This window comes from Zootermopsis nevadensis, unplaced genomic scaffold, assembly GCF_977971745.1.
Source record: "Zootermopsis nevadensis isolate Lab colony 2312 unplaced genomic scaffold, Znev_1.0 Znev_ptg000023l, whole genome shotgun sequence".
NCBI classification, from domain to species: domain Eukaryota; kingdom Metazoa; phylum Arthropoda; class Insecta; order Blattodea; family Termopsidae; genus Zootermopsis; species Zootermopsis nevadensis.
The window spans coordinates 3706171-3732793 of record NW_028259155.1 but is presented as its reverse complement, the minus strand read 5'-3'; the positions used below and the strand labels follow the sequence as shown (position 1 = coordinate 3732793).

Genomic DNA, 26623 nt, shown 5'->3' with positions numbered 1-26623 from the left:
ATACCAACCTATAATAAATGAGAATGGAGATCATGCAGATTCCCAAGTTACTCTGTCTAGATTAAAGAATATTTCAACAACTTTCTCAGTGGTAAAACTGAAAAGTTGGACAGAATGGACCACATTCTACATACTTCACTAGTTCCAGAACTTAACATTTGATAAACAAGAAAGACAATAAAGACCTAAAATATGATCCTAATGATAATTTAATTCCAGTGGAATTAATCCATATGTCCAGCCAGACACCACATTAACAGATATTAATAAACTTGAATTTATCACTTGAAATTACAAGTAATTACTGGAACAATGTGCATTTCTTACAAATTTATAAAATGGGAAACCAAATTTCTCTTACAAAACGTATCTTTGTCACATATCTCAGAATTGCAAATTAAATTACTGGCAATTGCCAATGCAGATTCCAACATCAGGGAGTTACCAAATTTTCATATGGAATAGATAGCAGGAAAGAATTAAGTGTAATGATGCAAAATACAATGTACCATACAAAATACGTCTGCCTGGCACAAATGCTCATTGAACAAAAAACAACTGAAATTATGGTCATAACAATATAAAGCAGTACATAGGATATGCCTGAAGAATTCAATATTGCCACTGGTTTTGTTGTTTTATGAACGGGCTCATGTATAGCACTTAGGGTTGTGTTTTACATGGAACATGCTGTTTAAGCCATTTAGTTACATTTAAATAACATATGCATACATGCAAAAACTTCCACACACACGTGTTTCTAAAATAACAAGTTAGATGTGTTGGACAGTTCTTTGCAATATATTTACAAACAGCATTATTTACAAATTTTCATCACTATGCTAATTCTACAAAACTCTATACATTACAAGAAGTACATAAATTAAGAAATGTGAACTTGCTAATTTTAAAACAAATATAACTTACTTGACAAAAATAAGTTAAGTATGGTTTATTACAATAAAAGACATTACACTAAACACAGGAAAACACTATATGCTTGCTACAGAGCATTATCAAGAACAGTATAAAACAGAACACAGAAAAAGCTCTGTAACAACAGCATAAGACAGTGAGGTATCACACTATTTTTAAAAAATTATGTAGAAATTATGTATTTTCAGATAAGACCACAAGATAACAAATTTAACATCCTGAAGTCAGCTTTAGCTTATAATTAGAGTATGCAGTTTTCCAGTATTATCAAGAAGGAAACAACTGGAAAGCTCAATACACATTACGTTTAGCTACAGAAGAACATTTTCAGTTATTAGAGACAATATAACTGAATAATTCTTTGTACTCTCAAAGCAGATTTTAAATATTAGTTACAGGTTTCTGGACAGTGCACTTGGTACACAAATAGTTAGCCAAATATCAACATTACATATCCATTATGAACATGAAATAAATTAATATGTATGTACCAGTATAACAGAACATGTATGGTATACAAAGTAGAAACACATTTTCACAACCTGGAAACAAGGAACAAAAGGAAGTGGATTATTCCTTTTCTTTTGCACAATGCTGAACAGTTCTCTCACACATCTTAATAAGAGATTAGATGGGCAACTGCAATTACAAGGTTGTGATAAGACATATCTCAGTTATATACTTTACGTGTAAAACCTGATTTACCATCTGGTAAATTACCAGGTGCAAATAATGAAAGATCAAGTAGGAAAACAGAATTTACCAATGTAAAATTCTGACCGCAAATGGCTACTGTTTAACCAAAACATTTCATATCACTTAACAAGCGACACAGCTCAAGCGTAAAGATTAAACACCAGCAGCAAATGTCTAAGATCAAGAATACATTTGTTCTACTTTCACATCAGCATTGGTCAAGTTATATGTAATTCCATACAAAATGAATCTTGAAACTGAAGACGAAATCAACTGCCACAGTTAGCCAACAGGTCAGTACCACATAATGCTGACAAAGACAAAATGTAAAATTATGTGGATCAGTTAAAGAATGGCAAAAGTTCACAGGAACTTGACACGTGATACAATTAACAGATGTGTACTTGACAGTGCAATAGAGAAGTTTGTCGTTTGTCAATGAAAATAATCCTACTATTTTCACAGACCTACTAAGCGGTACCACTCTAACTGTCAGGATACTGAGAAGCATTGCAACAGTAAATACATATCTGATTGTATTACAACAAAGTTTCACATAAATAAAATAAACATTTTTATGTTTACATAATTTATTCCCCAGGATCATACAAACCCATACTTCAGTTTCCTATGTGTTATTTCAACGCAAAAGAATTGTTCTACAAATAAAAGTTGAAAATGGTATTTGAATTACTAAAATTTATGGAGGTGTTCCATAGTTCTGACAGGTTATTCAAAAAATAAATGGACACTGCACTATTTTCTTGTACTCCCTCAAAAAATGAATGTTTGCTCTACAAACTTTTCATATAAAATGCACTGTTCAAGACGTAAAGAATATCACGGTACTGTCCATAATGCAACATGTAATTTGTCCACCTGGAACCTGAGAAAATATAATTATTGGTTCTGCGTTACATCAGTAAATCTTTCATACTCAACTTTTCTACTAATATAACTGCCTGGCTTAATGGCTGTGCATGTTTTGGTATTATTAATCAGTTATCAGTCATAATGTAAATTCATGTTAATGCTGTTTTATATTCTATGGTGCAAGCCAAAAACTGATACAATAATTCTAAACCTCTTAATACTGAAGGAATGATGCATTCCTACATTTTCTGTGTCCAAACGGACCATATTTCAAAGCTTCTGGGCCTGAATTTGACCAGGTAATCTGTCTAAATAAATACATGAAATGGAATTAAAACCAGTTTTTCTTTTTGGCTGGATAAATTATAAAGAGTGTAGCGAATAAATACACGCCCACAGACGTCATAACAGTAAGTAAGACTTTTACAGTACACCATGTCAGAAGCAAGACATCTTCCAATATTTCAGAGGTACTATTTCCCTTGAGAATTCACTATCATAATCATAATAATTTCTTAATTATTTTCAGAGTGCACCATAAAACATATTTCCAAAAAATAATTTCCATCATATCTGGGAAATGTTCTGTTTGCAATATGAAACATCTTTTCACTAATTGATTTCACACAGTTAACATATGTACATACATACATATGACATTAAACTAATAAATATAAGATACTAATTGCTACTTAGTTTTATAATATGCTGTTGTTTTGCACATAACTGAAGTTTGTAATTTATTCAGTTTCTATACCATACTAACCTCTAAATGTTCCCCCCCTTTTATTAGGCCACCTGCTTTTGAAACCCAAACAATTAATTTTACAAGTGACAGAAATATTTTTCTAAGCACAAGGCCTGTCCAGATATTCATATGTAATACTTCATTGTGGCAAGATAAGTACAGTATCATAAGCCAACTCCAGTACTATATAAAGATACCTGGATGATGCAATAAAAACTCATTAATCTGAAAGAAATAATGTCACAATTAAATTTTAACACAATTTATAGTAACCTTCCTTACGACAATGTTTCTTGCAAAACTAATCATCATTGGTGTGGCCCATTATTCAAAATGGTTTAAAAGTAATGTAAGTGATTTTCATTTGTAAATGTGTGCGTATGAAAAGCATATGAGAAGTGCAAAATGCAATAATACAATCCATAATGCATCGGAGAAACTCTTTCAGTGACGTGGATTAATAAAAAAATTTAAAATGTTATAAGTTGCATTATTTTAAAAACAATAAGAGAGAAACTAAGTAGTCAAGAAATGGATCACTGAGGACCAACAGCTGCAATGTAACAAAAAATGTATTTGGGACTAGAAGTTATTACCTTATACAGGACTAATATTTAAAAGCGCATTAAAATGCATTATAAATCTGAAAGATAAACTAGTTCTAATCCTGCTATTACCCATTATCATCCACAACTACTTTATTTTATAATGGTCTTCAAAAAACACTCACATATACACTAACAAAAATCATCATACATTATTTACAGTTCTAGAAAACAATGCTAGGAAAATAAAATAATTAAAATTTAATTATTATAACAGATAAATTCCTCCACACACACACACACACAAATTCACAGTTCATACTATGAGCAAGATACTCAAAGTGTTTATAGAAGGCCAAACTAGCTCAGAACTTTGTAGTGCATTCTGACCCACGCCTGAATTCAGAGAGATAATGTCTCCTTGATTAATTTCTTCACAGTTGTGCCTACGGATGTATTTGTGGGAGTAGACGTTGCAAATCCGACCTGGAACCGAATGGTCGTACACATTAACCTCAAATAATATAAATTGTACGTCAGTATGGTAGGGATGAACTGGTCACAAATTCCTTATACTATACACCTCCAGCAGGCCAATATGCATTGTACACAGTAAAAGGCAGATGGAATTTATGTACAATTTCATAAAGCAGCTTGTAGGAAAGAAAGGATTTTACGAACAGAGACATGACCAAGAAAATGGCAGTGCTAAAAAATAAGACGTCACATAAAAACACGTGCTATGTGCGCTCACACTTCAGTTCTGAAAATCTAAATGTCGATACAGTCTATTCCACTCCTCACGCCAGAATATGGAAAGCAAGAAATGTTTCATTATTAAAAAATGTAATTTCTTTTGGAACAAACAAACAAACAAATACTTTTGTATTTTACTTTTCTCTTATGCTAGGAAACAATGCATGTAGTTTCCTCCCATCTTCATATTATTCTAAATGATATATACTCTTGGATATTTTCCATCATCTAGTAAATAAAATAAAATAGAAAACAACATTTTGGAGAAGGGGCACTATCTCCGTCTTCAGGTACTTACTCTGTTGGGCCCAATAGAGCTAATCCCTAACAGTTTAATAAATATTTAGTAAATTACACTTTCTTATTATTTCATCTTCAATTAATTAGTCTGATACTTTCAAATGGTATTCATAACATATATCACTGGCATGAAAAATTAGTTCTACAAATGTCAAACTGAGTCTGACAGACGACCTAAAGAGTTCACATGTTATGATTTACTAAATTTATTTCTTTATCAATATTACCTTACCCTAAATAAATATGGCTGCACATCTGCATAAGATGTGTCAAAAATGAGGTCCAACTCTGACTGATTTGGCATTTTTGGAACATAGTCATGCCTATTCATCACTTCAGCAATATAGAGGATTTTTTCAGTCAGCATATCACCTACCCTCTCCCTGCATACCTGCCGTTCTAAATAGAAAAGAAAAATTAATAAGACTTTCTTCAATATGGTGTCACATTATTTGATTGTACATGTTTTAACGAACATGTAGTTTTATAATTGCTTCCAAAACTGCCTGTGAATTACTACAAGTACATACAAGATAAAGGATTACTTTCAATTTGCATTAACTTTCGCTATAGACATTTGTCATTCTAAACTAAATAAAAGACAAAGAACTGACGAGGGATTGAAAATCCACTGTCTTATCCTCAAATCACCAGGTCTCATGTGATAAATTAAATACAAAAACATGTAATGGGCAAAATACGAACCAACAAGGTCAAACATTACATTCCTCTCTAGTATTCTCTAATAACTCATAAGCAGAAACATATCAACATATTAAATTACAAAAATCATTCCTCCAGTGATTGATTGTAATTACATGCTCCTTACCATGTTCATTATTAAGTTTAATAAGCTCAAGTCTCACAGTCCAAACTTCCCATGGAATACGTTCTGGCTGAAAGGGCCATCTATTCTTTTTCTTCTGGAAGAATTCAAGTGAAATTTGACCTGACCCAGGTCCATCATTTCCACGCAAAGCTTCAGAAAATACTGATATCTCCCTTTTTAAATTCCTGTCCAGGTCATCAGAGGAACAACAAACCTAGAAGAGAAAGCATATTTATAAGATTTTTAATGATAATAGAAATTACTTTCATAAGCAAAATAATATGAGCTTCCAGAGATAAAATTATTTCTGGAAGATACCAAATAATGTTTCTAGTAGATCCGCATGTTTCAGGAATATAAGTGTGAGGATCCACAGTTTAAAATTTGGCACTAGATGAAGAGACATCAGTGTCGAGTTCTGGCCCTCTTCTCGTTGAGAATAGAAGCTAACAATACCTTACAAGAAACAATTATGTGGATACTGTCATTAGATTGATGTGAAATTTATTATTATGTAACATGCATTCAACCAAGTAATTTTGGAGGTGAAAATACATTTCATGTTTTGTGCACTTACTTACTTATGCCGAGGGTGCAAGAATTTGATTATTAATAAAAATGTCAGGTTATGTTTAGTTTTGTGGAAGGGTTTGTTAACCCTGCCACAATTATAAGATTAAATAACCAATAAAATTAGATTCTGTGAAATTTTAAAAATTTTAACAGTAAACAGAGGGCAATTCAATATTATTAGTATCTCTCTTGTATTCTGTACAGCTCACTTCATTAAATATTTCTGACAAAATGTGAAAAGCAATCTAATGAGATCTGAGGTCTAAAGATGACTTGTCTTCAGTATTGTTGTGCCAAGTAGGCTGGTAGAAGTTTACCAGCATTTCAGAGGAGTTCAATGCCTCAATCATCAGTGCAATCATCCTGATGTTTGAGGCAGAAATAAATGCAATATTCACGTACGTAATGGAAAAAAGTGTAAAATTCTTACATAGGTAAAATCGATGAAGTCGCAGTCAACATCTGCATATCCAATAGTCCCCACAGAATAGCTGCCTTCTTGTTTGTATTGAAATTTACCCACTGAACGATGAAAAAGTACAGTGTGAAAAATACTTGCAACTGCTTCATCAACCTGACGACCTTCGACAGTCTGCAGAAGAGGAAAAAGAAGGAATAAGTTTTAACGTATATAATCACCAAACATTTATAAAGTTTCTTACAGGGATTAATAATTCCACATATTTATGCCAGCTAAATACATACACCAGAGCATTATTCCTCTCGTTTCTGACAAGTTTACTTTGTGCCTATTGTAATGAAGGCAGATATTGCAATTAGCAGAGAGCATTATTTCCATACAAGCTGGAATTACATTAACTCTAAATTACAGCTAATGGGAAATGAGCAATAATATAAAACAGGGGTTCTTAACTGCAGCTCATTTACATTCCACAATGCAGTGTTTTGTGCTTCATGTAAAATAGTTACCTGATATGAGAAAGCATGTCTTGTTAATAACTTCGGTATTTTGGCAACAACTATGACTATCAGCAATTGTTCAGCTTGATGAAGAATGTCAAATCAAGAATTAGGACATGTCTCAATTATGAACACTTGGAACAATTAAGGAGTGTCAAATATCTCACTAATGATTTATTTTTTAAGGAAAATTACTATGTAATGTGAACCTACCTGTTTGTAATAAAAAATTAGGAGGATTTTTAATAAAGTGTGATGAAGTTTCAGTACACTGCTCTTATTTACAAGTTTGCAGCCTGAAAGTCAATAAACAATGGTGAATGTGGCCTTTGGTCAGGAAATGGGGAAGAACCCTGCCTTATAACAAAAATATCAGAGTATTGTGTTACCCTGTGATATCACTCTTTGGTCATTTTTACCAACACAAATTGCTATCATCCATTATGTATACAATTGCTGTCATCACACTTCACTTTAAAAAAGATGTGAGAGAAATAATATTGCATAATTTACATTAACGAATAACGACATATATTTGAAATCTCTCTAAAAAGTGCTGATGATCATTTTTTAAAATCACTACAGGCAGTATAAGAACATAAGCATATGTTTCCAACATAACATTTATACACTCCCATACCTATGTACCTTCGTATTATCTAAACAAAACAAAAGAGTGAATTGTAACCTAAAATATATACTTTGTACAAGTTTAAGAACATATGTTGAACACAACGTTTTCATTCTTTTCTATAAATTCAATTGTTTATCTGAAACTGATTATCCACAGAACAGCATACATTCAGAGGGCCTTGACACTGTAATACAAACTGATTAAGAAATGCAATGTATTGACTATGTAATATGTTGAATTATATACATTTTTAAGAACGTTTTTTCAATTGGAAGACTTGAAGCCATATAACAAACAAGATAATTATGCTAAAATATAAAGAACAAGGAAAATTATAGGCAAACCACTAAACATGTGGTTCTCAAAGATATTCTTTAATCAGAAAATTTAATCAAAAACACTATTTCTTGTCATTCTGTATGTCCATGTGTGACTATCAGACCGCGTAGTGATCTTTCACTTTTAATAAAAATGTTTTTTAAGCATTATTTCAGATTTTACAATCATTACTGACAGAGAAGTTTCTAATGTAGAAATAAAAGTATAAAACAATGAAAAGTAACAAAACTGTAGGACTTGAGGTGGTGAGCAGGAAGATGGCTGTCTTCTAGGTTGTTGTGCTATGTAGTTTATAAAAATAAAAATAAAAAACCCAAAATTCCAAAACAATCATATGATAAGTAACTATTTATAAACATTTCTGAATTTGTTTTCATTTACAGTTACTCACCCTAACACACAAGTTCTAACCTAAGGCCCATCACTGAATTTGGGTTTCATTTAAGATAACTAGCATAAACACAAATTAATCCAACTTACCCATGCTAAAGTTACACCCAAATAATTAATAATTAATAGGTGAAATTAAGAAATCTTATGGAACACCATAGCCTGGAGATTCTACAACGATTACAAAAAATAATGTCTCTGGTTTCTATACGCATTTGAAACGTACACAATGAAGAACCAAAATAGTGTACCAAAACTGTAATTGAACAAGAAAAACAATTTCTTCAGCATTCTTCCTGTGGTAAATAGATCTAATTTTCTGCATGCTGCACTAAATTGTTCTAATTTTGAAAATCATCGAAAATGACATTTCATATGCAACTGCAAAGGATTTATTCAATATGCCTAAGTATTACTCACCTGTATTGCAATCCTGGTATAATTTGCTATATGAATGAAAATGTACAGTAAACAAAATATGGATCATAGTGCTGTTTCTGTTGATATTATAAACGTATTTAACACACACAAAATACTTGTAAGAACACAAAGTTTAATATGAGAGATATATAAGTAGATTAACAACTAAAATAGCTGCCTCAAATGTGTACAACACAGATCAAAGCGTCCCCTTCTCCAACATTTCATATATCATAAAGTGGAACAATATATTTTTGTTTAGAGATAAGTATAAGCGGTCACTCAGTCGTCATCCTTAGTTCACGTGCCATAAACTTACCAATTCAAAAATCTGTGACCTCGCGTTCATGTTTTAAGTTTCCGGGCTCCCTTCCCGATTGGTAATTCATGACTTTTAATATAGTTCCAGAATGTTTAATGTTATTCTCCACTGTAATTCTTCTTCTTTGTTCACTTGGAGTGTGATTTTACTTTTTCCTGCCCAGTTTCTTACACCTTTTGCGACAGTCAGCTGTTCTTTGTTTACTATAAAATGTTGCTAAACATGCAGAGTAATGCGAAATCATTACTGAAGTCAGATATAGCTGCGTATAATTTCAAGTTTTGAATTAATACATATAAACACATTTTCCAAGCCTCAAAGTATTACCACTCATTTGATATTTTCAGAGAATTCTAAGGTGGAACCAAGCAAACTAAACTACGATTCCTTCTCCGCAACCAACTTCACGCAAGGCAGGACAGCCACTCCACTCCAATTGGTCGTCTGGTTGTTCATCTCTGGTCACACAGCTTCCCATGGTGGGGAAAGAAGGTAGACAATACAAGATGGATTCGATAACTCATATGAGCACAATGTTCATGTTTAAGCCTCTTTGCTTTCTCACAGAGAATATTCGTTTATTGTGCAAGATGGTATCGTTTACTATATACTACACAAACGTACAACACTGCCACCTACAGAGCCGAAAGCAAAGCATTCTGGCACAGACTTCGGAGAACATTCGGAAAAGTAGCTATTTACAATTCCATATTAATCCCCTCCCCCCCGCCCATACGTGGACCACCAACACGCAAAACCAGATGATATTTGGCCTGCTGACCAGACACTCCGGTAAAACAAACTCGCTGCCCTGTTAATTCTAACGAGGAGTATACCGAACAGATGGCTCTGTTCATATTTTGTAATTGAAACCAATTGCGTTCATACATTTACCTATGCATTAATGGTGTTGGGAGCACAGACTATTTTAAAAAAAATAGAGAAATTTGATTTAAACCCGAAGGAACAACAAATTTTATTCTCTGCCTATGAGACATGAATGAAATTTTAAAAATATATTACAATTTCAACCAGACTACCTAAATCAAGTCAAAATTACAGAACCTAGCCATTATTGGAGGTGAAACAAACTATAAGCCCACTTAGGTTCATTCAAAACACTAAAACAAAAGGGACCGGCGCAAAAGATAATTGGCGCCCTAAGCGAGCCTTCGACTTTGCCCCGCGACCCCAAATAACTTCCGAAAATAAACTGTGCATGAGTACAAACAACAATTTTGCGTGTGTAATTTATTATTTAGTTTGCAGGATAAATGATAATAATACGATACTAGTACTGAATGTAAACTAAGGCTGTTCAACACTTTACACATAACATATATAAAAATTTATACCAGAACCTTCAAAGAGAACGTGCACAAATAATTATTGAACAGAACCGAGACAAACCATCAGCACAAGACTTCAGTGCAACTGACAATGTTGACTAAATGTGTCAATTCGCGAGACAATCTGTTTGTAAGGAAATCTGTCCACTTGTCACATTGTTGACTTCACTACACAAACATCAACCATTTGTATGCGATTTCAAACATTGTTGGCGGCATATTACAAACGTAAACACACATTAATTAATTCCTTATCTTTTCTCTTTCTGTTTTTAGAATCTATAGAGTTCTGCTTTACGCTATTTCTCTTTCTTTTTTGTTCATTTAATTTTCTGCCGTCCTAGGCGAACACTTTGTTTGTCTAGCAGTTAAACCGGCTGTGATTTGCAGGAATTCAAAAGACTGTCATCTGGGATGTAGTTTTTGGCCGGTGGAATTTTCAAGGGGAAGGCTAGGAGCGAGTCACTTGTGCTGACTGCACCGAGGAGCTTATCGGACTGAACGCCCAAACAAAAGAAATACACTGACCGTGCCACCTCAGGTACACAGAGTAGGCTCGTCCGCCAGCTCCGCTAGCTTCTCCACAGGCCAAAAACTACTGCGCCGACCATACAGTCTAATCTGATGGAAACTAATTAGTGTTTCACCGCCCTAAATAATTATCCTCATATTCGTCGCCGTGATAGCTTGAAATCACCTAGAAAACGCTTCAGAGAACCATAGGTTAAGCACAGCGGTAAATTATTGTCCTTCGTTCTTTAAAAAATAAATAAATAACAATTTCAACAGGGAATCGAATATTTATGGGCTGTTTTACCCACTTAAAATACATATACCGTCAAACCCAGATAAAAGATCCCTTCACTCTGGTGGCTTTGCTACAATGAAAGCCTCTGAAAAGAAACTCCATGTGTAATTTCAAAGGAAATTTTCAGGTAATCACCGCCTTGTTGTTCACTATCCGGAAACATCTGTGACAATAAGGATATACCGTTAGGCATTGTTATCAAGTCTGATTCAGCGCAGTGCAATTTTGTTTACACCGACTATTCTCCATTGAACATCGAGTTATAAAAATGTACTGTACACCAACAAAGCCAGAGTTAACAAGACCACTCAGGTAAGGAATTAAGAGGGAAATTGGCTGTTATTTGTGGTCAGCCGTGTAAATGGCGAAATCCCAAAGACAGTTACAGTAAACAAACCTTGCACTGGGAGGAATTTTAGAAAAAAACAGCTAAGAGACCAATCAGTTTATTTTTCTTCGACAGGTTAATGTAACCTTTCGTGAAGAAAATGTTCTCCGTCTGCTTTTTTTCGAGTAACTTAACACAATCACAGGTTGGTCACAGATGTAGGCGTAAAATATTAACATCAAAAGATACGCATAATCGTAATCCGTTGCGTGTTTTGAGAAATGAGGAAATGTTTTAAAATTTCAAGGATTTATCTTTGTAGTTGTACAATTTGTTAATATATTTATAATTGCCGTCAACTCAGGGTTCTTTAATTTAGTCAAATACACCCATAATCGCCCTTGGTGGACTAGTGGTTAGCGTGCTCGCCACTGAATCCAAGGTTAGCGGATTCAGTCCCGGCCCGAGGTCGATGGATTTTTAAGGGTGATAAATCAGAAGCACAACTTCCTTCAGAGGGGGAAATAAAGCCGGTGGTCACATGTCGTAGATTTACGTCATATAAAAGAACCTTACGAGCACGATACTAGATGTTTCGTAAGCATAATTCAGCGGCCATTTCTCAATCAAGTCTCCTGATTAAATGTTAGATGGCTCTGGAAGTCTAATCAGGAGTGAGTAGAAATTGTGCTGGTCACTCACTACTCATAAATGCACACTTCAAGACCACGAAACCTCCTAAAAGAAGGCGGTGAAAACCCACAACCGGGTTGTAGAGCCAAAAACAATGGCACAGCCATAACATTAACCTTTTACCTGAGTGATTCATTTTACATAAGGTACGGTATTATGCAAGTGTTAAACGTTCGTCATTATTGTGAACATTAAAAAACGCGTTTTACCACTGAATTCCTGCAACAATCAAAGTTTACACGTTAGTTTTGTGTCTGTCAGCAGTGACATTACGTGTTAACATTTTTATTAGACCATTTAAAATAGCAGAATGCAATATTTTGTTTCAAATTTTTGTAAATATTCGTGTTATTTACCTGACCTCGGGATGCTTGGCTTTGTAAGAGTATATGTATTACTCAGTACCTTGAGCGTCGCGAAAGTCAAAGAAAGCTTTATCCAAAGTCTAACGACTAGTCTAGGCAACTTTCGAATGTCGGGCACTGGTGATAACAGCCCAGTTCAATTAGTCTGCGACATCTGTGTTTTTATGTGCGTCTATCTTCAAGTTAACTTTTACCAAGGTGCGGTTCGCTAATAAAACACAGTGAAAAATGCAACATACAGTAATTACAGGCTTCCAATTTACACAGCAAAATATTTAATATAGAAACAATCAATTCGTTTAGAATGCATAGTTTAAATATGCAAAATTACACTGGTAATGTGTTAAAACCATGCGTGGGAACAAGCCAGAGGGTGGAAGACAGAATAGGTTCTTCGACGCAACTCCAAGATGCCTGGAAATATAGTCCAAGATCGGTTTCGTGTTTAAAATGAAAATGAAAGTGTCACGTGACGAAACAGAATCTCGCAGTGGAAACTCCCATGAATTTAACGTTTTTGATTTTGCAAGTATATTTATTCCTATTACCGCAATATTTCTTCATCAGTGGGCTTATATATTCCTCGAAGCTACTGAAGGAAAATTCCTGAAAATTTCCTGTTCCAAGAAAAAAGATACGCACATCTGAATTTTCTTCCGACACACGACTTTGCAAAACATATCATATCTGAGATTGTCTGATGTGAGAAAGGGCGTTGGTTATCATTTCGTCACATTATTTTTCGTATTATCTTTAATTAAGGGCGTAGTCCTCAAAATATTCATTATAATTTCAGGGTAAACTGTTTGTAAATGTATGATTTTAGGTTATGGATCAAATAAAATACACAGTTTCTGTTAATGACTTCTCAGTGTGAAACTGATTATAATTCACGATTCACATGATAAAAATCATTCAAATTATCTTAATTATGTACCATGTATAATGACTCATCGCCCTGATGATGGAGGTAAAAAAGACCTCTGAAACGTTGGTAAACATCGACCAGACTACACAGCGCAACAACCCAGAAGACATAAATCTTCAATAAAATACATTATTAACTCAAATAACAACCAAATATATGATTTAATGAGTGAATAAATATGAATAAAATATTATTAGAACAAGCCACAGTAAACAGACGCCATAACTGTAAGCAATGACACATTTTCTTCTCCGTCAGTCACACAATAGACGACTACGGAGGTTCAACACTAAGCTTTTGTGTCTGACACATCTTACGATAACGTACTTTCGTGTTATTATATACACGAGGACACACGGACACTAAAAAAAAACACATTCGCGGCAGTGACGTCAGGTACTGACGTCATTACGAACCGGTTCAAGGACAACGCTTAAAAAGTGGCTACAAGCCATCAAGAGGCGAAACAGGATCTTTCTTTCTGTGAGATTTCCGAGTAATATGATAGATACTGATCCATGTTGCATAAGAAATTTTAGCCAAAAACACTGACGTGAAGAGACCGCTAAAGTATAAAGCATATAAGCGACAATTCTCAAAGCAAAATTCAAACCTTATTCTCTGTGCAGGAGAAATCGACAGAATCTGCTTCGACTTCTTTTATTTAATTACTGTAACTGGAGACACGAATGAAAAGTCTACCGACAGACTGTCCTGAGTTGTTACGTGGTTCGAACGCCAGATAAATGACGTTTTACATTTTATTCCTTGCACCCTATCATACGATAGTCCGGGATACGAACCCATGGCATCGAATATGAATATTAGGATTCAGAAGGTTTTCGGCAAAACAAGGTTAAACTATATCAGATGTTGAACTGGTTCACCTACCAACATGAGAACCTAAAACTTAATCCGTGTATTTATTTTACGACGATTTCTCAGTCAGTGTGTTGAAGGATGCTATAGGCCAGTGTTATTCAACCTGGGGTACGCGAAGACATCTTAGGGGATACGTAAAATTTAGAAAAAAATATTTTATGATAAACACTGAATAATCAGTAATGTAATTTATTTAATTTATTTTAGATGTAGATTATATACTATGTATAACTTGAATTATACACCAACAACTTTGGGGGTACAAAGTTGAAGAGAAATTATATCTGGGGGTACGCGAACAAAAAAATGTCGAATACCACTGATATAGGCCACAACACTAGCAAGTTAATCGTGTATGTTTAACGTAACAAACACTGCGATAATTCTAATTCTGATGACACAAATAATAAACATATAGTACGTTCTTCAGAGCTACGGTGTTTTAAAATACCATTTTGCTACGCAAAGTAACGGCAGATTGTTTGTTGTCCATTTGGGAAGGATGTATGTTAGTCTATTATACGTTATTGCCCAACATTAGCCTGAATATCTGTCAAGATAGCCGATCAGGCCTCAGGGCAGACAATTGAATCCACGCATGCGCGTTAGTCCATGTCTGTCTGCGCCTGTGCATAGACCACATAGCCTTTAACAATCGCACACGTGACCGAGGGAGCAGGTCCATTATTTTTTGTGACCTTAATTTGCAGGCATGTTCGAATCGAAAGTATATCGTCAGCTGTTTAACTAACGCAAGACAAAAACAAGGATACTTCGGAAAGTAATTTTTGTAGGCTTGGTAATTACTTACGGCAAGAAATGTAATTTTAGAACTGGCGATAGTATACTGATTCCTAAATAGACTTCCTGACACGAAGCTGTTTTTAAAATGTATGTTCTGTGGTCTACACAGGATCTTCTAACTGGAAAGAAAACTGATATGAGTTGGTAGATCATGCGTTACTTTTCTGGTGGGTTTATATACAACATAAAAATAAAATTTTCATATTATAATATCATTAAATTCAAACATAAGGCGCTATCATCAATGAAATCGATTTTACAAAGAATTTTTTTAAGTCGTTTTAACATCACGTAAGTGTCAAAATGTATATTTCTTAAAATTATCGCAATATATTTATGAATAGCAGCGAAACTCTTCCTACAAATGGATGGAAATATGCTAAATGCTTTCCTGACTGGCTCAATGTTCTTTACTTTTGTTGTTTAGACACCAAGTAAGGTATAGTCGGCGTAGTAGTTTGTGGCCGGTAGAGGAGCTGGCGGACGGGCCTACTCTGTGTACCTGAGTTGGCACGGCCAGTGCATTTCTTTTGTTTGGGCGTTCAGTCCAATAAGCTCCTCGGTGCCGCACAAGAGACTCGCTCCTAGCCTTCCCCTTGAAAATTCCACCGACCGTAAACTACTGCGTCGACTATACCAGCAAAGATAATCCAACTTTGAAGCTTATCTCATTCCTCGCCATGCCAAACAAGGGTCGACAAACTACTTCCTTAACTGGTGTATTTTTTGGTTAACAGGATATCATGATGACAATGCTACAAGTGAAAATTCTTCGTTTTCACATTTCGTACAACGCAGACGCTGATTTACAAACACGTCCTTTGAATGACTCATCATCTACACATTATATTCACACGTATTCATAAAAATGTTGGCTACATACTGTTAACACACACAAACTACGATAATATTTGAGTTAATATTATTATGTAAGTGGGACGCTGCTTCAAGATGCCTAACTAGTGAGCCAACATTTCTAATTATAATTATTTTGGAGCAAACGTTATGTTTGGGTAGCTTAATTTCAGCCTCGTCAGAATTACAAACAAGGCAAACGTGTCTTATGGTTTCTGAGGGAAGAAAGAAAAATAGGTCTATTTAAATATCTAAGACTTTTGTTAGTTACGAGATGAAGAAACAGATTATTGCACTTGGATCTGAAACCAAAATATGTACCTGTGTTACAAAATTTTCAGGCTGGATACGAACATTGCAAGCGGTGATGCAGAAAAAATGTCTACACTTTTAAGATGTCTGATGAAAGAATATTTCAGGTATCGATAACTTTAAAGGCTGGGTAAGAGGGGTAACTCAGAAGAAAATTATCTTTGAAAGCTTAGGTTGTAAAAAGAAAATTACTCCATACAGATTAATACAAAAACAAACTAGAATACCATAACACAAGTAAGTTACAACATTACAACATAAGTCACTAGAATTACTATAATTTTTTTATCATCTTCATCACCACCACAACTAAATTGCTGATCTATTAGTGCATCGTAAAATAAATAATCGCCTATTAAGGAAAAATAACAGGTCAAAAATAATCTCGGAAAAAGTCCGACAATAAACAAGATTATTTAAAAATAGTATTAAAATATATTAAAATTGTCCGTCAATCACAATAAAGTAATATAAGATAATTAGATGGTTAAAATATTATCCTTTGTTCCGTATCGAGTACTCGATTTACATATGGAACATTCTCGACATGTTTCGGCTTTCATAGAGCCGTCATCAGGTGTATGTTATAAACTCTTAATTCAATTACTAATTTTTTTAATTTTTCTTTTTACATTTCTTCGTTTTTTAATATATTTTAATACTATTTTTAAATAAAATCACAATATGACGCACCTACAATATCAAACAAGATTATATAATAAATAACAAAGAATGACAATTAATAACATAAAGTTTCATGTTTCCATAACGATCATAATAAATACACCAAGCACCTTTACCAATCGTTTTTTAATTATTTTTTGCATACTTTTCGCAGAATCAAACGCAGGAGGTACAATACGGGTAGACGGACTTCCAGGGGGAATATTGCTTCACGTATAAATTATAGGCAATATTACGTAGTTGACCTCAGTAATGATGACGCGAGCATTATAAACAATGGCTAATTTAAATACATCTAGATGATTTTCCATTGTATTTTTAATAATGAAAATTCAGTGTCACGTTGGACATAGTTGCTCCACTGATAGGATGCTCTACTGAAGAATCTGTGATATCTGTGGTCAGACGGTGTGAAAAATAGTAAAATTTCCAATAAAATGTCATCTGTCATAAAATTATTTTTGTACAGGAGAATGTCAGGTAGTGTCTTTGCACTTGCGAAAAAATAAATATTGCACAACAAATTTTTGAAAAACAACAGATAATATGGCGCTAGCAGGTTACGATATGACGTCGGCTATTGTATAACCACAGCGATATCGAGTGTTTATTAATACAATCGATATGTATCGAATTACAACTATCGATAAATAATTTAATATGGTTAAATATATTTATTTTGTACAGTCGATACACAAACGTTTGAAGTTTATTGGTGTTGTAAAAAATTATATAATATTAAAACATTTTATTGTGTAAAATATTGTATTAGCGCTCTTAATCGTAAATACGATTTTACATTATATTTTTTAGCGCTTTTTATTAAAACGACATGTTTCGACGGGTAATACCGTCGTCTTCAGGTTTTTATCAATTTAAAATATTTTAAAAACTATTAGATATTTGATGCAATATATTATAATGATCCGTAGTTCTGTTTGTAGCTTTCCATTTTCATGGTAAGTTGCTTATTGTAGTCAGACGTTATATTTATCTGTGGAATTAATGTTTAATTATTTTCTTGGAATGAGTATGAATTGACATAGGAAATAAATAAATAAATAAATAATCGTATAAATATATATTAAAATAGTAAACGAGGAACATAAGAGGTGTTCTGTAATCAAACACAAACATGACGCATATAAGATACAAATTTAATATGGGTTACGAGAATTTTAGGCCATACCTTTAAACCTTATTTGCTACTATGGCCTAGAATAACAAACAGACTAGCTTTATCTTGTAGATTGAAGTATTTTAGGAGAATTAAGAGCCATTAATCGTCCCCAGCTTTTTTTTTTCGTAGTAGATGTTACGATAACTACGCCGATGTAGTTCTTCTGGAGTGTAACGTCATATGGACTACCAAATTCCTAGATTGAATTAGCAAAAGTCCTTGTTCCGAAAAAAAAATACAACACATTTTTAGAGCCGTTGTCCTTCAACAAACTCCTACACACAGATACACGTCTTCAAGATCCTGAAACCTGCAGGTAAAGCAGACTGATAAAGAAAGAATGTTTTTCCTTCAGATGCTATGTCGATATCATTAACCGTTCAACCCCCATTGGTAATTATATGTACCACCTTCTTCAATAATCAGTAACTATTAAATATATTGTGTGGTCCGTATTTTTCTCGCCATGAAGAGGGACTATTTCTTCAAACAACATTAAGAGATTGATGTTTGTAATGGTGAAGGGTTGTTTTCTTTGCGGTACGGACTGAAATCTTTAGTATTATTTACGCGAGGATTGGTTTCAGCCCCCTCCCCTCAGTAGGAACTTCTAAATTATGTCCTAAACTTCCAAATTAATAGTCTCAGCTTTCGCTAATACAAAATTTCAAAATTCCGTCTTTTATGCCAATCATCACACTAACGCCTTCACTCTTACTTTATCCTTAACAGAAGGACGAGCGGGCATTGCCTGGGGACCTTCTAGCTATAAGATGCTCTTTCTCCCCCCCAGATATCGAAGTGTCTCTCATTTCTTCCCCCACCAATTTCCTCTTTCTCTCTCTCTCTCTCTATTGGTTTCAGAGAGTAAAACACTTGATACACACGTCTTCATGGCAAACTATGGTTTTTTACAGTAGGTTATTTTAAGAAACTGTACCAGCTGCAGAGAATAATCAGCGTCGAATAGAAAAAGAAAGTGTTTTATCCCTCAGGACCTATTTCCGAGTGACTTGGCTTTCAAAGGTGGAACTGTATCATCATGGCAGAATGTTTTTTTTTCCTGCACAGTGACAAACCATTTCACAGTTCTGTCTCTCGGTCCACCTGCAGTCACACATCTGTCACGAGCCAGCACTTCGGTGAACACCTTGAATCATCCATTGCTGCCGTTTCTAAAAAGGCTTTCATTTTCAGTAACATGACGATGCAGACTTTCTAATTGGATAAGTTTTGTCAATGTTTGTTTTAATTTTTTTTCTAATTTAACGTAGCAGCTAAGTAGCCAAATAAGAAATTTTTAACAAATCTATTAAATTTAAGTAATATGCATAGGTTTAGTTGATTTCATATTACACTATTCATCTTGATGTATTATTGTAATTCTTGATAAATTATCTCATATTAAATAACCCACAAAGCACTTCGGAATAGGATTTGAGGTTTTAAGATGTAAGAAACTGGTTCTAATAAGTGTTTTCGTCAGAAGGTTTCGTGTCATTAAGTCGATAGAATGTGAGTGAGTGAAGTTGGAAAAAAACTACATATATAATTTTCAAACTTATTTGATCACGTGGCCACTACGTAATTCGGTGATGATGAATTACGACACAGAGAACTTTTGTTCCGACATATAGACATCGAAGATTTCCGTCTTCTGGGTTCTTGCGCTGTGTAGTCTGGTCGATGTTAACCAACGTTTCAGAGGTCATACTGCCTCCATCATCAGGGCGATGAAGATTCAACAACCCAGAAGACGAAAATCTTCATACTCTGATGACGGAGGCAGTATGACCTCTGAAACGTTGGTTAATATCGACCAGATTACACAGCGCAACAACCCAGAAGACAGAAATCTTCATACCCTGATGACGGAGGCAGTATGACCTCTGAAACGTTGGTTAACATCGACCAGACTACACAGCGCAACAACCCAGAAGACAGAAATCTTCATACTCTGATGACGGAGGCAGTATGACCTCTGAAACGTCGGTTAACATCGACCAGACTACACAGCGCAACAACCCAGAAGACAGAAATCTTCATACTCTGATGATGGAGGCAGTATGACCTCTGAAACGTTGGTTAACATCGACCAGACTACACAGCGCAACAACCCAGAAGACAGAAATCTTCAATCTAGCTGGTCAAACATGGCAGCTCGACATATTTCAAAGTATTCGTGTATTAAATTTTGTACTAATGTTACTTGTTTAGCTAATGCTGTATCGGGTTAAGGAATATACAAAACACAAATGGTTTGTGGCTAGTAAATACCTACTGCAAAACAGAAGGGGTTATTGTATTGCAGGATTTAGTTAAAATCCTAAGTGCATTTACAACCATTTATGGTTATCCTTTGTCAGCATTTTCAGACAAACTGGACAAAGGACAGAGAGACGCTACCAAGGTACTTTAAAACACATGTTCAGTAATGGCTGTAGAGGCGGGTCTCGGAAGTAACTTGTCGAAATCTCTACCCCAGACTTCGCCCAATCACAAAAGTTGTAAAAATATTTCTTGGGATGAATTTGCAATGTTTCAACCAATCAGCAGTGAGACCATTCCCTGTTTTCGATTTTAGCACAGAATGGACGCGAATCTAACCCGCAAATTTTACAAGTATCACTGATTTTAGCAACTGTGCGTCACTGTTCTGACCGATTAAATTAATTAAATCTGTAAACTTGTTATTTTTCTGTTGTTACTGATTAATGTACCTCCGCTACGACCAATTCGGCCGTTAAACGCCCCTGAGGAATGTATGTCTTAATTTAATATAAAAAAATAATTAACATTTATAGTGAAGGACCATTAACAAGTAATAAAAATTTCGTAATGAAGTACATAAAATTTGAATTTTTCTTACGTTACACTTGTTATTCGCCTTAATTCCTTTTACATAAATATCCAATAATTGTTGTTTACAATATTACCTTGTATCATGCGAATCAGTAATTTATGCAAATGTTTAACTTTCAGATAACATTTGTAGGTTACAGCCAATAATTTCGTAAGCACTATTATAAAATACGCCTATTACGTTAAAATAGACGAAGACTTTTTTTGGCCTCGTTACAATTTTTCAACACCTTCTTTCATATATCTAATAAGAACACTATTTTTAATTATTTAAAATAGTTGATAATTTGTTTGAATTGTTGATTTCTAACACTCGTATGCCATATATTACAATATTTAACAGATTACCTGGACTGACTTAGCCTCAGAGACTTTAATAACCCGTTTTGTTACTGTGTTAAATCAGCAATTCATGTAGAATGGTTAATATTGATGATCGTATACGAGTTATAGAGGAAAACGTGTTTGAAATATGATAAATTTGAGGATCCAAACTAAACAAACCACATATAAATTTATCTGCCGGAAATGGCCGTTTAAATAACCCCCCAAAACAAAAGAATCTTGTTGAATATTTTGCGTACAAGATTCATTTAACGATACTTCGTTACCGCCATTAGCAATGTCGAGTCTCCATTTCAGACTTATTAAATGTACCTTCGGCGATGCTACTACTAAGTTCTTTTTATTATCTGACAAATTTTCTGTTGTGAATTTCTTGAGGCTGTATTTTACATTACGAAAATACGATCACGCAAAGGTCGAGTATTTAGTACTAAGCAAACTACATAAAACATTGTAAATTATTTATTTTTTAAACAAGTTTTTAATAAGGTGTAAATGTTTTTATTAAGACACTATAAAACATGATTTCGTTAGTGTGACATTTCTTTACATATATACACCTTCCTGTATTGCACAAACATGTTAATTAATCGATTAAATACGCAACATATAACGAATAATTATGAACAGGAAATGTAAGCCACTATCAGCTCTTGATACTTAGACTTCTTACAAAAATCAAGGGTTAATACAACATACATACACAATACAAATCTATAATTGTACCCTTAGTTTTATGATTACGAAATTAGGCTTTTGAATTCTGAAAATATGATTGATATTGAAGACTCTCGAAGACAAAGTAATAATGATAATTTTTTAACCTAAGGGAAATGACAAGGGAGAACAGAGAAAAATACGTTGTAGAATAACTTCATCGTTTGTACCGTTCACTCATTACTTTTAATTCTGTTTGAGAAAAGAATGCAAAATTTTGACTGAAATACTTCAAGGGAGAAGAAAATGTATGAGATATTTGCAAATACTTTACAAAACATGACGTACATTTTACAGATATCCTAAAATACTGTTAAACTATTTCCTCACAGCTTAAGATATTATATCAAAAATAAAGACAAGACCATGAGTGAAAGTATTTTTGACGACGTTTGTACAACAGCAGACACACACAAACGTACCTGAAAGTTAATTTATGCACTTAAGTAATAAGATAATTAAGGAAGCAAAGGAATGAACAGGTCATGTTAGAAACTTATCCTCGAAAAAAAGTAGAACACAATAACACATGTGAATCAAAACCCAGTCTTTCAGTCACGAAATAAACAAAACAACTCAAGTCTGGAGAGAGAATTGCCTTATGATTAATGCGAGTAAGACGAAACAGAATGCACTTGAATCTGTCAGCATTTTCAACGAGAAAAGTTCGTTTTCTTCTCTTATAAGGTCGCGGCTTGAAGACTGCTTTTCTGTCTACTCTGTCGTGTGGTATTGTTTACAGAGCGTAAATTCTAGACCGACGAAAACGTATTTTACTTCTCAGAACCTTTAACAGAGCGTGACTGGAGTCTGATCATGTACACAAACGAATTAAAATCAAGAGTGTCTTATACGTTTATGACAAGTTTATATATATAGTAAATTTTGTCCGTCTAATCATAATAATTCTTATTAAATATTAAAATATTACAATAATTAACATTTAAAATATTTAAAATATATTAAATGATGTTCTTTATCGAAATATTCGATTTACATTAGACCATCATTTTTCATGTTTCACGACATGTTTCAGTTCCTAAAAGAACCATCCTCAGGTGTATATAATTATATAAAGCTTTTAGGAACTGAAACATGTCGTGAAACATGAAAAATGATGGTCTAATGTAAATCGAATATTTCGATAAAGAACATCATTTAATATTTTAAATGTTAATTATTGTAATATTTTAATATTTAATAAGAATTATTGTGATTAGACGGACAAAATTTAATATATACTTATTACATCACAATATGACGCAACTTTCCCATCTTATGACAAGTTTATAGTTTGAAATTCAGTTTCAGTATGAGGATCGCTTATCCATCGTTTTGTTCGAGTGTTTAACGAAGTTGTTTTCGTGCATTGTACCAACTTACGTACATAAAATTACAATTTTTATAAGAAAATCATTCCATATTTATGAAGAAAAGTAACAAAACTGTATTGTGTGCAGAGAAATTAAGATAATTTAAGAATTACTTGTGGACGTGATGTATAAACACAAAAATATGTTCTGGTCTTCTGCACTAAACACAATTCTAATTTTCTTTTCACTGAAAAAATAAATTCCTGGTTTGGGTCCTTCCAACAATTATTCAGATTAATTTATTGTAGAAAATTTATTTAAAGCTGGTGCTATTAATTTTTATTGAAAGGTATTTTTTTTAGTAACACGTACTAAAATAATCTCAACAATTCACAAATATTTTTAGGGCACCAAATCCCGCAGTTAGTCCCTTTTAAAGCGGAATCTCGAAAAGTTCTTTCTACTTAAAAGCAAACACAATTATTTAGATGATTTTTTCCAACACACCAGAAGATGGGGCTCATTTTCTAGAAAAGAAAACCATTAAAAATGTACATTGAAAAAAAAATGGAGTCAGTTACTTTCAAAGAAGGCAGATTCAGTTGTTAAAGTGAATTAAACATTTACATTTACAACAAAAATAACAACTTCCTTCATGTATTTCTTCTCGGAATCATTTCTGACTATCCACTTCCGCCATTGAATTTTTTATTTGCAGGATTTCTCAGAAAGGAGACTGACTCTTCGCAAAGCTTCTGTACATACAGCTCACACACAGATGAACGCGTGTATCCATTTCCAGAATTAAAATCAAACCCGTGATCCCAGTATTCTAACTTTTACAAGATTGCGCGAGGTCATTCTAAACTTAGGATAAAAAAACCATGTCCTAATCTGCCAATCCCAATAACATTAAGAAGCACTCCTTCGGTTACCACCAATTTCATTCTTAACTCTCGAGGTAGGACGTTCACTGTTGTCCTTGACAGCTTAAAGCATGAAAAAAAAAACTTCGATGAAGACTTAAATATTATTTCTCAGGTCGATTTTACATGGAATGTTAAAAGTAGAGAGGCTAAATTTTTTAAGACACTGTACGAATTTAAATATCGATTTCCGCATTCTTTACGTTACTGACCTAGATTAAAAAAAATGTCACATGTTTTAACTAACGAAGAGGAAATGTTGATCGCTTTAAAAGTACGTTTCTATAAGCATATAAAATGTAGAAGATGGATGTCTTCTGGGTTATTACGCCGTGTAGCCTGGTACAAATTTACCTACGTTTCAGAGGTCCTTGCTGCCTCCATCATTAGGGCGATGGGTAAACTTCTACCAGACTACACAGCGCAAACAACCCAGAAGACAGCCATCTTGAGAGTTATCGCCGTGAAAAACTTAAATCTTACACAGCTAAAATTTCGAAGAATAAAATTATCTCTGAACACATTTTATTTTAACAAAGAAATAAATCTAAATATAGATCAAACAGGTTTCGGTTACACCACGTTTTCTCAGAATGATGGTAATGAAGGGATTTCAATGGGTTATATAACAAGAAAGCCAACATTCAACCTACAATTTTCCCTTAATGTGACATAGCAAATTTCACAACCAGATTTTTACCCTACATATGATTTCATTTTAACTAAATACGGACGTTCTAAACGTCGGAAACATTTTTTTTAACCACGTGACGAGGCAATCATCAAATCAAAATTATACGATCGAGAAGATATTTACAGATTTCAAATCACACAAAACAAAGACTGTGATTCTGAAGAAGAAAAAAAATCCTTTCACTTTTCCAGCGACTTCCAGCTTTCTCCAGCCCCTGACTGAGAGGTCATTCAACCACTAACAAATGCAGCCGGTAAGACATCGCGTGTTAGTGGTACCCAAACTCATTTTTTCAAAACCCTCATACGTTCTCACGAATAAATAAATATTTTAATGACAGATTCGATAATAAAGTGTTCAAACTGGAGACCGATTCATGGCGGTATAACCATTTAATAAGGATTCCCCCACACAGTAACATCTACGCGAAGAAAAGTAAGTTATCGTGTAACGCGTTTGTATTTTTTATCAAATTTTAACAGAAATTTAAATGTGAATACATATTTTGGTAAGACTCCATGATCTCACAATTTACGAAGATAACGTTTAATTGCGAATACTCCCAAAGGTGAATTCAAATCAACGACCTGTCTGTTCTGAATTCAAATCAACGACCTGTCTGTTCTGAATTCAGGTAGTTAAAATCGTATGGGGCTTAAGGCTATGAAGTTTCTTTCTGTTATGAATCTGGTGTCGTCGTCTTTAAGAAACAAAACTTAGGACATGTTCAAACGGGTTATGTAAAACACGTGCACAACATAAATTTTAGTTTCAATGTCGACTTTTATGACCTAGAAAATTAAGCGAAACTTTCGTTTCTTTTCTAGCCCCCCGAGGGTAAACACCTCTTTCTCTGTTCATCTTGCAATTTCTGCTGATTGAGCTAACGTTTGCAGACCGTAGTCGCTCTCACCCACAATGAAACCTGTTTCGCCTTTACGTTGGCAATCACAGGAAGAATATCTCGTCTATTGAGGCCAGTACGGGCTCTCTCCTAAATTCACCAAGTACAGACTTGTCCATCAATCACATTAAACCAGAGAAACAAACAGCGTCCTAACGTGAGCTAAAGTCTGTATAAGAGGAGAATTGAATCGAGTTTACCGTGCTAAATTCTATCCTAAAAACATCGACCCTCACTAAAAATCTTCCAATTGTTCGGAGCAATGTTCTTGAAATTTGACACGGTGTGTGTGTGTGTTACAACTGACCCAAATGATATATTGAATCCTGTATAAACTGAGATGTAGCACTAGAAAGCTAGAAGACTAATGGAGAACTAAGAGCCAGGCGATA

At 34.0% G+C, this 26623-nt stretch overlaps 1 protein-coding gene across 1 annotated transcript; it reads right to left on the bottom strand.

The window, feature by feature from the left end:
- Window positions 1-780: 780 nt before the first annotated feature.
- Atg101 (autophagy-related protein 101) lies at window positions 781-9739 on the bottom strand. Its single transcript, XM_022070577.2, has 5 exons — window positions 9280-9739; window positions 6687-6848; window positions 5684-5897; window positions 5087-5253; window positions 781-4284 (listed from the first exon to the last, which is right to left on the bottom strand). Exons 1-5 carry the CDS (start codon window positions 9307-9309, stop codon window positions 4201-4203), a joined length of 657 nt encoding a protein of 218 aa, XP_021926269.1. The 5' UTR covers window positions 9310-9739; the 3' UTR covers window positions 781-4200.
- Window positions 9740-26623: the final 16884 nt, after the last annotated feature.